At 39.1% G+C, this 15006-nt stretch overlaps 2 protein-coding genes across 2 annotated transcripts; both read left to right on the top strand.

Annotated features, from left to right (window-relative positions):
- Positions 1 to 232: 232 nt before the first annotated feature.
- LOC125239214 (protein MEMO1) lies at positions 233 to 15006 on the top strand. Its single transcript, XM_048146735.1, has 9 exons — positions 233 to 399; positions 4513 to 4594; positions 5576 to 5644; positions 8602 to 8714; positions 10012 to 10123; positions 10945 to 11010; positions 12386 to 12539; positions 14040 to 14144; positions 14684 to 15006. Exons 1-9 carry the CDS (start codon positions 351 to 353, stop codon positions 14819 to 14821), a joined length of 888 nt encoding a protein of 295 aa, XP_048002692.1. The 5' UTR covers positions 233 to 350; the 3' UTR covers positions 14822 to 15006.
- On the top strand, positions 941 to 2860 carry LOC125239215. Its single transcript, XM_048146736.1, has 2 exons — positions 941 to 1483; positions 2163 to 2860. The coding sequence occupies exons 1-2, from the start codon at positions 1068 to 1070 to the stop codon at positions 2575 to 2577; spliced, it is 831 nt and encodes a 276-aa protein (XP_048002693.1). The 5' UTR covers positions 941 to 1067; the 3' UTR covers positions 2578 to 2860.

Genomic DNA, 15006 nt, shown 5'->3' with positions numbered 1-15006 from the left:
GAACGATTGACGAATGATTAAAACATATTGTCATGTCATAATGACGTTTGATTATTTACGTAAATGTGACGTAAATATATAATAGATTTATTTGAAATTTTCTTACTTATATAGAATGTAATTCTAATAATTCAGTTAAGAATAAATCTCAAGTTACCTAACGTAACATTTCCGAAGTATTTTTTAATATGGCAATAAAAAATTGTTACAAAACCATTCTTTCAATCACTCACTCACGGGTGCAATATTTATGACAGTCGACGTCAAAGTGTTATTTTTGTGATTTGTGAAGATAAAATTGTAACTTTTCGGTGTTAACATAAATATCCTAAATTTAGGATCCAATTAAAATGTCCTGCCGCAACGCTTCTCACGCTGGTAGCTGGTATACGGAGAATGGTATGTCACATTTCAGTAAATTGAATGTTGATTTTGGGACTCCTAACAATAAAATTATATTCTAAATCATTGCTGTTTTTTATAATGAGCATTGTATATCCTTATTTACTACATTCATAGTGTTTTTATTACTGTATTGTTCATTTCATACAAGTTTTTTTGTCCTAATGACTACGTAAGTCAAAAGTTCAGTGACCTTTTGTAATGATTTGTCTCTTTGTTCATTACGAGACAAAAGTATTTCTATACCAATATAAATAATTTTTCTTTGTTTTTTGGATTGTATTCTTGCGTAGAACGAGAATTATTAACAAAATTTATATAAATTGGAATTATATTGTTCGCTTGTCTGACTTCCGTTAAACTTTGCGTTCAGAAATGTGTCTTCTTTGTTGATGTAGCACGCTACAATTATTTTATATTTTTTGCTATTAAAAATACAAAATAATTTATAAAATAAGTTTAAGTTAGTAATTTATTAATTCTGTACGTATATTCCTTTTCTTTTAAGCGCTCCTCAACTTCTTTATTTAAAAAACTACATGAACTATGATTAAACATTTCCGAACGAACCGGAAACGTCGGTTGCCATGACACTATTCAAACGAACGTCATTTTCTCGTAAACAAACGACCATTACACTCCCTTTTTCTTAAAAAAACCTCAATATGTCTGAAAAATCGAAATTGGTGTCATCAACGGCCCCCAAAACGTACAAAAGTCGTCCGTCGACTGTCGGGCCGCCGCCAACCATGCGCCGTGCTCCGTCGACGGTAATTAAAGATCGCAACACACGTCCGACGAAATTCAACAAAAATGCTACTTTGGTATACGACGCAGACTTGACTATTCGTCCTGAGGTGTCCATGCCTGATTTTGAGAGTGAGAACAAGCAAGTAGCGTACGGGAAGTTTCTACGTCTAATGTTGGAGGACTGTTTGTTGGAGGAGAAAATTGAGAGAGAAGAAACGGAAGTGGATAAACAAATGGCGTTGCTTGCGGACAGGTTTCAGAAGACAATGTCGCAGTTGGACAAGACTAATCGGAGGCTGAAGGACATATCCTTCGTCCAGGAGCAGGAGAGGTGAGTCCCTGTACCTAAGTCACATATCGGACACTGGCGATCAAACATATGAAAGAGGCGCGTTCCTACGCACACATTCTAAGCTCGTGTACATGAACGCGTACCATGCTTGTATGAGTGAGATATGACAGGTCGACTGTTCGCGTTTTTGACAGGCGGTAACTGTAAGGTAACCGAGAGGGGGTGGGCGGCACTTTCAGCGGGGAGCGGGAGTGGCCATACTGTATGATAGTACTCTTTATTATACTGTGCCTAAGTAGCTATTTTCATGTGTTTTGTGCTCTACACACATACGCTTCTACTAGAGAAGTGTCCTCATGGTTTCAGTGCAAAAATAATGTCTATCTGAGACTCTGAAGCTGCTTTCTAAGGTCTGGTGCAGATAGAGTCTATTTCTCCCCATTCATTATGCCCGAGTACATATACATACTATTCGAGTTCTTTCCCTATACATATACCTTATTCTTTTATACAATTAGTTTTATATGATACTTTTCTTGAAACTGAGCTTAGGATAATATGTGTAAGATGCATTAGGGTAATTCCGAAAGGGGAATCTTGATATGATGGAAAAAATGATTATTTTATGCGACTTTCGTAATTACCATAATGCACCTTACTGTGTTTTGTCCATGAATACATAAAATGTTACTTTTTTCAAAATATACATTTCTTTCAGACTAATCCAAATGCGCCACGAAGACAATGCTAAAATTTTTGAAGCAACAGCAAACAGTACTGCTCCGGAGATCCTAACAAGCCTGTCCAATACCGAGCAAGCTCACCTTGACAAGCTCGTCACAAAGAACGTTGATTTCGGCTACGACAAGAACAGCGGTTACAAACAGCTCCTAGACGCCGTACAAGATGCCATCGGAGGCCTAGAGGAAATCAAAAAGCATTCAAACTTAGATATGAATAAATTCAAAGAATATGAGAATGCGAAAACGTTGTCGGAGCAAATGGAGTTGAGCAAAATGGATCTAGAGATGTTGAAGACGGAGTTCGAGGTGAAGTTTCCAAAGTTTAGCGAGAAGTTGCTGAAGGAGGCTTCGGAGAAGTTTGCCAAGATGGTGGAGGATGGGGAGGAGTGAATTTTTGTTTATTCATAGATGTTGTGTTGAATGTTAATTAAAATATGCAGTGTAGTCGAGTGTTTTGTTATCTGTATGTTTGTCGAAGTGTTGAGAGCTCTGACCACCACCGCCATCATTTTCACCAGTGGAGTAGGGACTTACTTTTCTTAATTCTTACCAATAATAATAATAAAATACATAAAAGCAAATATAAGGTTTTTATGAAAGTATATTATTATATTCTGTAACTTAAATGTATGGCTATTTTTATACTGTGTAAAATATATTTTGCTTGTTGAATGAAAACTTATTCATTTTTATTGTTCCCTTACTTTATGTATTCAGGTAATTGTAGAGAATTTGTATGTTTAATCAATTTGTTCCAATGTCGTTTCGTTTCTACCGCTTAAGTATTTGCCAACAGTGGTACTGAAACTTGAGTAGTACCTATCACGTGTTCTGTCTACCTCTTTATGGGATACTGGCGTGATTACTAGTATATGTACATATGTAGTTCCAAATTTTTGACAATCAGCGCCACACCCTGAAGCACATATCTAAGGCATGTATCCAATACTAAAAAAAAAAAACATTCAGTCGAATTGAGAACCTCCTCCTTTTTTGAAGTCGGTTAAAAAGCGAACCGAACACTTGGCATTGGCACCGTGACAGAGCGGCGCTGATTGTCACAAATACACCTGGCCCCGTAGCCGAATGGCATTTCTCCGACGCCAAACGAAAGCGATACGCCGCTGGCTCTGTCGCGCCAATACGCAAGCGCGATAGAGATAGATATCTACTAGCGCTTCGTTTCGTGAGCGTTTCGTGAGCGATTGTGCCATTCGGCTAGCCACCCTGATCTTATGGTGTGCGTGTGGATTGAGTGAGCACCTTCCAAAAATAAAAAAAAATATGCTGATCATTTAGTAAAAGTTCTAAAACAATTGTAAAACGAATCTCTGAATTTGTAAAATATTATCAAAATTGAACGAAACTCCCCAATCTCAATATGACAATGTGAAGGCGGGGAAAATCAGGAGCCGACACAGTGTGGTCACCCTACTTGATACATTTGTATGAGAAAAGTTATGTCTGAATATCTTTAAAACCAGACAACGAATATAAAATATTAGATGGTGGATATTTAGTAAAAAATTTTACTAAATGTTGAAGTACTTTTGAGTGTCTGTGGTGCTACAAATCTTAAGATATTTACATTTTTAACTTTCTCAAAACGTGTGGACTGAGTGAGCACTTACAAAAATTTATTATAAAAAAACCTGACACGTTAGTGGTTCGTTTTGTATTTTACAAATTCCCATTTCACTTTTACTAAACTATACACATATAATAGCGCTCTAAATCTTATGTTTTTCATCAAAATTCGGCTTTTCAAAAGTGTGAGGATTGAGTGAGCATAAGAAACTATTTGTAAAAAATTAAATACGTCACTAGGTAATCTAAAATTTATAGAGGTAGGTTGGCATATTTTTTACTAAATGTTAGTATATAAATATTATATGTTAAATGAATACATTCACTGTTTTCGTTGGTAGTTTGTGAGAACTGAGTGAGCACATGTTAATGACTGTATCTTTTGATTTATCTTTTTACAAATTCAGAGATTCGTTTTACAATTGTTTTAGAACTTTTACTAAATGATCAGCATATTTTTTTTTATTTTCGGAAGGTGCTCACTCAATCCACACGCACACGATCTTATGGACATGTCCAACATTAAAACGTTTGACATCAAGAACCTGGTAGTCGGTACTCGTAAACTTTGTCAAGCGGATGGTTATAGACAACCTCAATGGGACAACCTCCAATTTATGTAGTGCGCTATTTTTTGCGTTGCGGCTGCCGTTGGAACTAGTTTGACACTAAAATTGAACATGGAAAAGCTGATAAAATGAGGGCAGCACGTAGTGTACAAATGCCGTTCTTTTACAGGAAACGAGCTGTCGCGGCAGCTGGACCTCTGGCTGTCCAAAGCGGACCTCAGCCACGGCCCCGCCAGGGCCATTATTGCCCCGTAAGTTACTATCTATCCTACCTAGGATTGCCCAATATTTTAGAAAAAATACGCTTCTGGTGATATGACTCGAAACCAGAATCTCTGCAAACTATTAAGCCCATCAATTTATTAAGCTAAGTTTTCACTTAGGCAGCGTCCCCACTTAGGCGTCGCGTGTCTCGCGGCGCGCAACGGACGTCTCCGCCACGCCGCCTGAATGTAATTCAAAAAACCTCTCCTCAGTACATTTTGTATAGGAAGGACGTAAGACGCGCCCCGCGTTACATTCAGGCGGCGTGGCGGAGACGTCCGTTGCGCGCCGCAAGACATGCGTCTTATGAGTGTGGATGGTCCCTTAGTGTTCTGAACAGCTGCAAACGCGCAAATGAAAACACTTGACTTCCATTTCCATACTTTTATCGGTGCACTAACTGTGCTCAGAACTGTGTGTACCCGAATGCACATACGCTCAAGATAATTATCTCCTTCGTAGCCAAGGCTCGGAACCGGTTTATTGTTTACCGGTTAAAACCGGTTTATTTCGATCTTACTCCGAACTTTGTAAAGAACGCGAACGTTATGAGCACTTTATTTTAACCGAAATAAACCGGTTTATTCGACGTTCACGCAGCGACTCTTTTGTTTGGTTAAAACAGAATATTACCTATAATGCTGCGGAATAAACCGGTTTATTTCGTTCTATACCGGTTAATCGAACGAAACCTTTATGAGAGCGTTCCCCTAAAAACCGGTTAAAAAATAGCGGTTTTTCGAGCGAAAACGAAATTTAAAGGTTTTGCCGCAAGTACATGATAACGGTTTGAAAATTTAACCGGTATCCGAGCCCTGATCGTAGCCATCTTTCTTTCGTTTGCATGGTGTTGCAGAAATGCCATTCGGCTACGGGGCCTGTTCAGAAAACTAAGTGAAAACGCAGTTCTTTATGTAATTATGCTATTTTGCTCTCTTGTCATACAATCTAGTATTGTCTATTTGCAGTCACGCGGGCTACTCATACTGTGGCGCCTGCGCCGCGTTCGCGTACCGACAAGTCAGCCCTGTTGTGGTGTAAGTATTATTCATTAGCTATATCTAGTGTGCGGCCTGAGTGCGCGCTCATATCGGGCGTGTAGCGGCACATCTCGGACACTGGCGATCAAATATATGAAAGAGGCGCGTTCCTAGCACACAGTCTAAGCTCGTGTAGGTGAACGCGTACCATGCTTGTATGAGTGAAATATGACAGGTCGACTGTTCGCGTTTTTGACAGGCGGTAACTGTGAGGTAACCGAGAGGGGGTGGCGGCGCTTTCAGCGGGGAGCGGGAGTGGCCATACTTTTTTTTTTTTTTTTTTTTTAAATTTATTTAGGCAACAAACAGTCATACAAACAATGATGTGGAAATACATGATGTGTTAATAGACCTTGAGTGCCCTAACTTAAACTAATTATATTCTTATCTAAAATATAAGCTATTTTAGGAGCGGTTAGCGGGTTGTAGGTATTTTAAGCATTAAACTCAGACATACCTACGTGCAAACAAGAATTAAATAAATTATTTTACATAAGTTTATACAACGCTGAAACCTGATTTTTAACTATAAAATTATTATTTTTCGAACAGTTTCTAATTGTTCATTGATTTTACTTTAAGTTAATGATTACTTGTTTCTTAAAACTATTACATGTTTTATAGGAAAAAAGATCAATATGAGACATATTTGTATTATAGTAATTGAGACAACGGTTGAAGTAAGAATTTGAACAAAATTTTGTACGAGAGAAAGGAATAGCAAATAATTTCTTATGGCGTGCAGTGCGTTGAGGTATCTTGAATAATAACCTACCAAGAAGTGAGGGGAGTCAATATAGCTATTAATGATTTTAAAAAGAAACATTATATCAAACTGTGTTCGTCGATTTTCAAGCGTCAGTAATTTATAGTGAGAAAGGCTGTGTTTATATGAGTTCCGGCTCCGTCCCATTCGGAAGTCGATAGATTTAACAAATTTCTTTTGTACACGTTCTATCCTATTGATATGACACCTAAAGAAAGGGCTCCAAATGATACACGCAAAATCTAGTATACTGTACGATAGTACTCTTTATTATACTGTGGTAGCGCGGCGTGCATGTCAAACAGTTGAAGCTCATACAGGTGTCCTGAGTCCTGCACGCTTAGGGTGGCAAATTAAAAAAAAAAATGTTTTTTTTTTCAGAATTATGATTTTTTTTTCTAAATATTTTTTTTTTAAGATGAACAAATAATACGACAATAAAGGTTTTTCGTGATTTGTAACATTTCAATAAAAATAAAGTATATTTTAATTCGATAAACATTCAGTATGCAAACGTTTATTGGGGAATCCCCGATGCGGCGTGGAGCGTGGAGAGGGGGTGGTGTTGCCAACAGTAAATAGCGACAACTACTAACTACACATTGTGTAAATGTTAGTTTTATAAAACCAGAAATTAAAGTTATTAAATTAAAGTGTGATACTATACAGCACGACCACGGATGATTTTATTAATTCTGATGCGGTACAAATTCACGAAAAAAAATGTACTTTTTTGTACTGACGTTTAAAAAAAATGTACCCTTATGATTTTAGAGTTTCGACATAGGGCCCGTGGTCGTGCTAGGTAGGTGCTCCCTAGCACGACCACACTATATTTAATGAGATTTTAAATTTCTGTTGCAGTACAAATTCACGAAAAAAAATGTACTTTTTTGTACTTACCTTTTAAAAAAAAATACCCTCAGGGTTTCGGAGTTTTGACATGGGGTGTGGTCGTGCTAGATAGGTGGTACTTCCTGGCACGCCTGTCAAAACTCCGAAACCATGAGGGTATTTTTTTTAAAAGGTAAGTACAAAAAAGTACATTTTTTTTCGTGAATTTGTACCGCATCAGAATTAATAAAATCATCCGTGGTCGTGCTGTATAGTATCACACAAATTAAATTCGTTTAAAAGTTAACATAAAGTCTAAAAAACCGTATAAAAGTATTAACTATTTTGCAAATTTGGAAATTTCGTCCTTTAGAAAAAAACATACTCCAGAAAAAAAACTGTTTTTTTACGGCTTTTTTTCATGTTTTTTTGCAACCCTATGGCCCGCTCTGAGCGTCCACGAGGGCCTTACACTTCGGTACTCTTGTGTTCCTAGTGTTCTTACAAGGGTGTCCCATAAATGACATATCACACAAGCGCGGATCCAGCTTCGTGCCCAGGGGGGGGGTCACGTGGTAAAGGCCCGGGGCCCCAGGGGGGGGTCACGTGGTCTATTTGTATGGCCAACTTAGGCTCCAGGGGGGGGTCATGACCCCCATGCCCCCCCCCCTGATCCGCGCATGATATCACATTTGACACTGGAGGTATTAGACTAAGAGGCACCAAACTTAACATGACCTCAGTAAAGGTTGCACGGCTTTCAAGTTATTGAAGTGAAACTTCTGATGCGACTTCCAACTGACAGCGTTAAACGTCTAACGCTCAAGTGTTGCCAACTCGAATTTTGAAATACCCCTTCCTTTTTTCATTTCCACAGTTGCACTGTGAAATTTTTTTTATATACTACGTCGGTGTCAAACAAGCGTACGTCCCGCCTGATGGAAAGCGGTCACCGTAACCTATGGACGCCTGCAACTCAAAGAGTGTCACATGCGCGTTGCCATCCCATTAGAAACTTGTACATTCCCTTTTGCTCTGTTAAATACACAGTAAAAAGGAGTATACACGTTCCAAGGAGGGTTCGGGATGCCGACGACCGAAGGACAATATATGGAATAAGTCAGTTCCGTAAGTCCTCCCGTCATCAGCACACCGCACCCTCGTTGAGCTCTGGCAGCCTTACTCACCGGCAGGAACACAACACTATGAGTAGGGTCTAGTGCTATTTGTCTGAGATTCCACGAACTATTTTTTTGGCAAGTTTTTTTATGAATTTTTACCGTTTTTTTTAAACAGCACGCCGCTGTGGCCTTGTTGGCCAATGCGAAATGTTAAAGAGCACCTTACCTTCCAGCAAGCGCATCTTCATCCTGGGCCCCTCCCACCACGTGCGGTTGGGGGGCTGCGCGCTCTCCTCGCTCGACAAGTACCAGACCCCCCTCTACGATCTCACCATAGACAAACAGAGTGAGTGAACATCTTACATTACATTATAGTTCTGTTCAATGGCCTTTCGCCGACCGTAGCTTGAGAAAATTATAGTATTTGTTTTACAAGGAGGCAAAGTCGTTGTTTAACCGCTCGTGCCAATATTGATACCCGAGCAAGCGAAAGATTCCAATATTGAACCGCGAGCGTAGCGAGTGGTTCAAAAGGTGGAATCTTGAGCGTTGCGAGGGTTGAAACACTTGAAACCCCAAGGCACGAAGGTGAAACAAACTTTGCCGCCGAGTGAAACACAACATTTTTCACCACACCAACACGAACAAAATACAGGCTATAAAACATCGTACTAAATTAAATCTATCAATTTATTCAATATTTATGATTCAAAATCATCATTTATAGGTAAACTAGCTTCTACCCGCGGCTTCGCTCGCGTTAAATCCAAAAATTCGGCATGCTCCATACAAAATTCCACCCCCCATTTTAGGGAAGTGGGGTGTTAGAAAGAGACAAAAAGTAGCCTATGTCACTCTCCGTCCCTTCAACTATCTCCACTTGAAAAATCACGTCAATTCGTCGTTCCGTTTTGCCGTGAAAGACGGACAAACAAACAGACACACACACTTTCCCATTTATAATATTAGTATGGATTCTACCAGTCAACTCAAGATGTCAAGTTAAAATTTGTATGAAATTACTTTGCACTCTTGTGGATAAAATGCAATTTTGCTATCTGTTTTCGAATAGCAAAGTAAGCCTTTATCAGTTGGTGTGGTGAAATGAAATGAAATATTTATTTTCCAAGTAGGCATATTACAATGAACGTCGAATAAAGCTGAAATAATTATTTGGTCTGGTGAAATAGTTATTTGTTATACAAGGGGGCAAAGTTGTATTTAACGCCGAGTGTGGAATTGAAAAACGAGCAAGTGAAAGGATTCTATAGTTGAACCACGAGCGAAGCGAGTGGTTCGAGAATAGAATCCTGAACTTGCGAGTTTTTTAACACACGAGAAGTAAAATACATTTGCACCCGAGTGTAACACAAAACTTTTCCCCTCACTATAGCGAGGAAACTACAACGCAAAAAATGCGTTTATCACTGCTTCCAGTAGTTCCACAGGTGGTAAATCATCTTTATTACTAGATTCACCTACTTTTATCAATTTTAAAGCAGTTAATTTGACTTTATTCAAGGTCAAATTACTTTACCCACTGGTGGATAAAACGTTTTTACCCGCTGGTATTAAAAGACAAAAGACGTGTTTCCGAGCTGGTGAGGGGGAAATAATATTTGAAATGTGAATATGTTGTCCAGTTTACACGGAGCTGGAAGCGACGCGGCAGTTCGAGTGGATGGACGTACAGACAGACGAGGACGAGCACTCTATAGAGATGCACCTGCCCTACATCGCCAAAGTCATGGAGGAGTAAGTAGAGATCATAGAGGAATACGTAAGGGAAGAGTTGTCACCCCATACATCAGGAAATGTGGGTTATTTGTATAGGCATAGTTAAGTGACATCTTCTAGCGACAATCACGCGTCAAATAACGTAAATTACCAGTACTGCTACTTGTCAATAGATGTCGCGACGAACGAAAAGTGTAATGCTCACCAATTTTTTGTAATATAAGTTGTAAACTGTTCTAATATTAGATTTTTGGCAGATGAGACACAGTTGCCACCTAGTATCGAGTAGTGGTTGTCGCTAGATGTCACTGTAATTATGCCTATACAAATAACCCGCATTTACTGATGTAGTACCCATAGAGTTACAACTCTTCCCATACTTATTCCAAATTTAACCTAAACTAACCTGTATAGATAGATGAAAACCCTAAAAAAATATTATTTATTATTATTAAGAGCCCGTGTTGTCCCACTGTTGGGCAAAGGCCTCCCTCAAATCCCTCCACGCATCCCTATCCCCTGAAGTCTCCCACCAGTCCTCGTCAAAGGCGTCAAGCTCGTCGCGCCATCTCTGGCGAGGTCTACCGCGACGCCTTACAATTTGTGGTACCCAACGTGGGGCTATCTTGGCCCACAGGGCATCCGGCATCCGGCAGATGTGTCCCGCCCAGTCCCATTTAAGCTTGGCAGCAGTTGCAGCTACGTCCGTTAATCCCGTTCTGGAGCGCAGTATTGTATTTCTAATGCGATCGGTTAATTTCACGCTCAAAATACTGCGCTCCATGGCCCGCTGACAAATCTTGAGTTTGGATTATTTATGACTTGTTTTTTTTTTTCAGATACAAAACCGGCTTCACGATCATACCTATACTCGTAGGATCTTTAACGCCTGAAAAGGAAGCCAAGTGAGTGCCAAGACACATTTTTATTACTCTCGAAATCAACCAAAACAATAGGGAACTTGACTGTAGTGAAAATAAAATATTTTGATATTTTTTCAGACATTTTCCAAACCTTCCATTCCGTTAACGTTATACAAAATGTATGAAATATTTTTTAAGAAAAAAAAACCGCCTTCCAGCAGTTCCACTGCACCAAATGTCACTGTTCTGGACGTAAGTGCATGCTGTTCTTATAAAAATACCAAAGTCACTAAAAGTGTGCCGTTCAGATTTGAGGAGTTCCGTTCTGACCATCATCAGCAATTCCACTGCACCAAATAACACTGTTCTGGACGTAAGTGCATGCTGTTCTTATAAAAATACCAAAGTCATTATAAGTGTGCCGTTCAGATTTGAGGAGTTCCATTCTGACCATCATCAGGAGTTCCACTGCACCAAATGTCACTGTTCCGTACGTAAATGCATGCTGTTCCTTTAAAAACACAAACATCACCATATGTATGCCTTTCAGATTTGAGGAGTTCCCTCAATTTCTCCAGGATCCCATCATCAGAACTGGGTTCTGAGAAAAATGGGACCAATCTGTATGCATATACATTCAATCAAAAAAAAAAATTCAAAATCGGTCTAGTAACGACGGAGATATCGAGGAACAAACATTTAAAAAAAAAAACATACAGACGACTTGATAACCCCTTCCTTTGAGATTTGGAAGGCGGTTAAAAATGGTAACGAAATGGGAAGAAAACCTTAGGACACTTTTATCTCCAATAAGGATTGAAAGCACATACAAATTTCCAAATCCAGAAAAAGTGCGGTGGACAACTATGAAAATAACCTAACCACAAAATGAAAATTTTGAAAACACCCCCGACCGCGACATAGTAGACCGATTTTCATGAAACATGGCTAAGAACACTCCCGACTAACTCAGCTTTCAAACCAAAAAACTAAATCGAAATCGGTTCATCCGTTCGCGAGCTGCGATGCCACAGACAGACAGACACGCCAAAGTTATAACACCCCGTCGTTTTTGCGTCGGGGGTTAAAAATGGCCCAAATGAACGAATTTGTTTGCTTATAGCAAAGACATATGTAACTCCGTATAGACGGTCTAAGAAAAAAACGTACCTCAAAGCCATAGAGAAAAAGGTACGGTGGCCAAGATGGCATTACACCTTTGGGGTACGCTCAGCTAGATGGCGCTAATATTAATATTTGACATTTTAACACATATCAAGCTAAGAATATGGGCCAAATTGTCAAAACTGAGGTTCAAAAGTTTTAAGCCTGTCTCGAGAGATGGCAGTCTATGCACTGTGATTACACATTTTACTTTAACAGTAACTCTATAATACTCTATCCTCTTTGCTTGTAGATACGGCGCCATCTTAGCGCCCTACCTGGCGGACCCGCAGAACCTGTTCGTGATCTCCTCGGACTTCTGCCACTGGGGCTCTCGCTTCCGCTACACGTGGCGGGACAGCTCCCGGGGCCAGCTGTACCAGAGCATCGAGTGGCTCGACAAACAGGTCTGATATGTCTTCAAATCAAGAGTGAATCATCTTGAGGCATCTTCTGGGTGAGCTCACTCCATCGTAGGCCACGTCTTTGCCTTTGGCTAGTCTGTGGCCAAGAGTAAGCCCATTTATAATAATAATAAAATAAAATAAAACATTTGTACTCTTAAAAGGACACTGGGACTGTGGAGGATTCTCGAGAAATTCCTTTTGAGTTTGTACTTTGAATTTGTACACTGGGACTATAGCGGTTTCATTTCAGATTTAATATGATTTTGTCCTTTTAAAAGGACACTGCGATTTGGAAGGTTTCACTTTAAATTCGATTTAACTTTGTCCTTTTAAAAGTACACTGGGACTATAGAGGATATGGGAATATTCTAATAGATTTTGTATTTTGAAATAGACACTGGGACTGATGAGGTTTCTCTAAAAGTTTCTTTTGAGTTTGTAATTTTAAAAGGACACTGGGACTGGCGAGGTTTCACTAGGAATTCGTTTTGAGTTTGTACTTTTAAATGGACACCGGGACTGAGGAGGTTTCTCTAGACATTTGATTGTATTTTGTCATTTTAAAAGGACACTGCGACTTGGAAGATTTCACTTCAAATTCGATTAGGTTTTGTACTATTATATTAAAACTTAAAAGGTCACTGGGACTTAGGAGGTGTTACAGTGCGCTCACAGAGCCGTATTAGAGCGTTTTCACATTATCCGATCTGATATCGAATGTAACTCTGTCGGAAGGATTTCAAATGTAACTAACCACTAAATTACTACACAACCACACCACCACCGACAGGGTTATTAGTTAGATAACCCTCTGTACTCTGTAAATGAGTACATGGAATTGAATTTGTGATAGCATGCATTTGATTACACTGACTTCGGATTTTATTTCATTTGTTAATTTTATGGTGCTTTGTGTATTTCATTTCTGATTTTATTTCATTTGTTAATTTTATTGTGCTTTGTGTATTTCTCTTTGTAAATGACGATCCTTATTGGGAGAAACTATTAATTTTATTATTTTCAATTCATAATGTAATTTTTGACGATCATGATGAGAAGATAAACATAACTTTGGCATGTAACAAATTTATAGTGTAATTTTTATCATGAAATAAAGAAATCTAATCTAATCTAATCTAATTAAAATTTAGAAAAAACCCCCGACCGCGACATAGTAGACCGATTTTCATGAAACATGGCTAAGAACACTCCCGACTAACTCAGCTTTCAAACAAAAAAAAAACTAAATCGAAATCGGTTCATCCGTTCGGGAACTACGATGCCAAAAACAGACACACACACAGACAAACAGACAGACACACACACACAGACAGACGCGTCAAACTTCTAACACCCCGTCGTTTTTGCGTCGGGGGTTCAAAATCAAAGATGGTGGCTTAATTGTACGGGTTATCGGTCCTACATCCTATATCGGATGGGATAATGTCAAAACGCACTAACGCTTCGCTTCGATCAATGATAAATTGTTTTTTTTTTCAGGGTATGGACATAATAGAGACACTGGACCCTCGCTCGTTCACTGAGTACCTCAACAAGTATGGCAACACCATATGCGGGCGGCACCCTATAGGAGTCTTGCTACAGGTAAATATAACCTAGTTAAATGCATGATGTATTTATGTAATAACAATGTTCTCATGGAAGTTATATATATTGTATATTTTAAATGGGAATAAATGTCTTTAAACCTAAATATAGTCTGACAAGCCAGCCGAGGCCATACTGGTTCCCATAAAGACTTAAGTTATCGTTTATCCATATTTTCGTTAGTCATAATTTGATCTTTATCAGAAATACGTAACCTTTCAGGAAACCGACCATCTGTACTGAAAAAGTTTTGATGCTGGATGGTGTTGTTTTTACGCCCTAGTGCGAGAAGTGGTTCATTATATGCCAGGTCGAAACTTCGGAGGGCCATCTGTACTGAAAAACGTCGTACGATACACGTGGCAAAAAGGAAATTCGTAACTCGTGTCGATTTAAAACACTCCCTTCAGTCGGCTTTTAATTTATCGCCACTCGTTTTTAACTTCCTTCTTTTCGCACTTGTATCGTAATGTACTATTATGTGCATTTTTATGCCTTTTCTTTCTTAATAAATTTTAATTGGCAACCCTTTACAGGCGGTAGCGAAGCTGGCGAACTCCTCAAACGCGCCAAAGATGTCGCTAAAGTTCCTGAAGTACGCGCAGTCCTCTCAGTGCATGACGCCTCAGGATTCTTCCGTGTCGTACGCGAGCGCGTCACTCGTCTTCGAATAGAGTTACAACGTGTAAAAATAATAGTGGGATACCCAATACTCATGTGCCGAGGGAAACTTTCCGAAATAGGCTAGTTTCCTATACTTAAAATAAAATATTTTATGCAGTGCTCCTTTTTGCTGTGTACTTAACACAGCAAAAGGGAATGTACAAGTTTCTAATGGGGTGGCAACGCGCATGTGACA

Source organism: Leguminivora glycinivorella, chromosome 25, assembly GCF_023078275.1.
Source record: "Leguminivora glycinivorella isolate SPB_JAAS2020 chromosome 25, LegGlyc_1.1, whole genome shotgun sequence".
In the NCBI taxonomy this organism is placed as follows: Eukaryota; Metazoa; Arthropoda; class Insecta; order Lepidoptera; family Tortricidae; genus Leguminivora; species Leguminivora glycinivorella.
The sequence above is the reverse complement of the archived record's forward strand: the minus strand, read 5'-3'. Positions and strand labels throughout refer to the sequence as shown.

Excerpts from the sequence above, each read along its gene's own strand:
- LOC125239214 (XM_048146735.1), top strand. The coding sequence starts at position 351 with ATGTCCTGCCGCAACGCTTCTCACGCTGGTAGCTGGTATACGGAGAAT. Across the intron at positions 5,645-8,601 it reads CAAGTCAGCCCTGTTGTGGT|CAAGCGCATCTTCATCCTGG; the intron begins GTAAGTATTATT and ends CTTACCTTCCAG. Across the intron at positions 14,145-14,683 it reads CTATAGGAGTCTTGCTACAG|GCGGTAGCGAAGCTGGCGAA; the intron begins GTAAATATAACC and ends AACCCTTTACAG.
- LOC125239215 (XM_048146736.1), top strand. The coding sequence starts at position 1,068 with ATGTCTGAAAAATCGAAATTGGTGTCATCAACGGCCCCCAAAACGTAC. Across the intron at positions 1,484-2,162 it reads TTCGTCCAGGAGCAGGAGAG|ACTAATCCAAATGCGCCACG; the intron begins GTGAGTCCCTGT and ends CATTTCTTTCAG.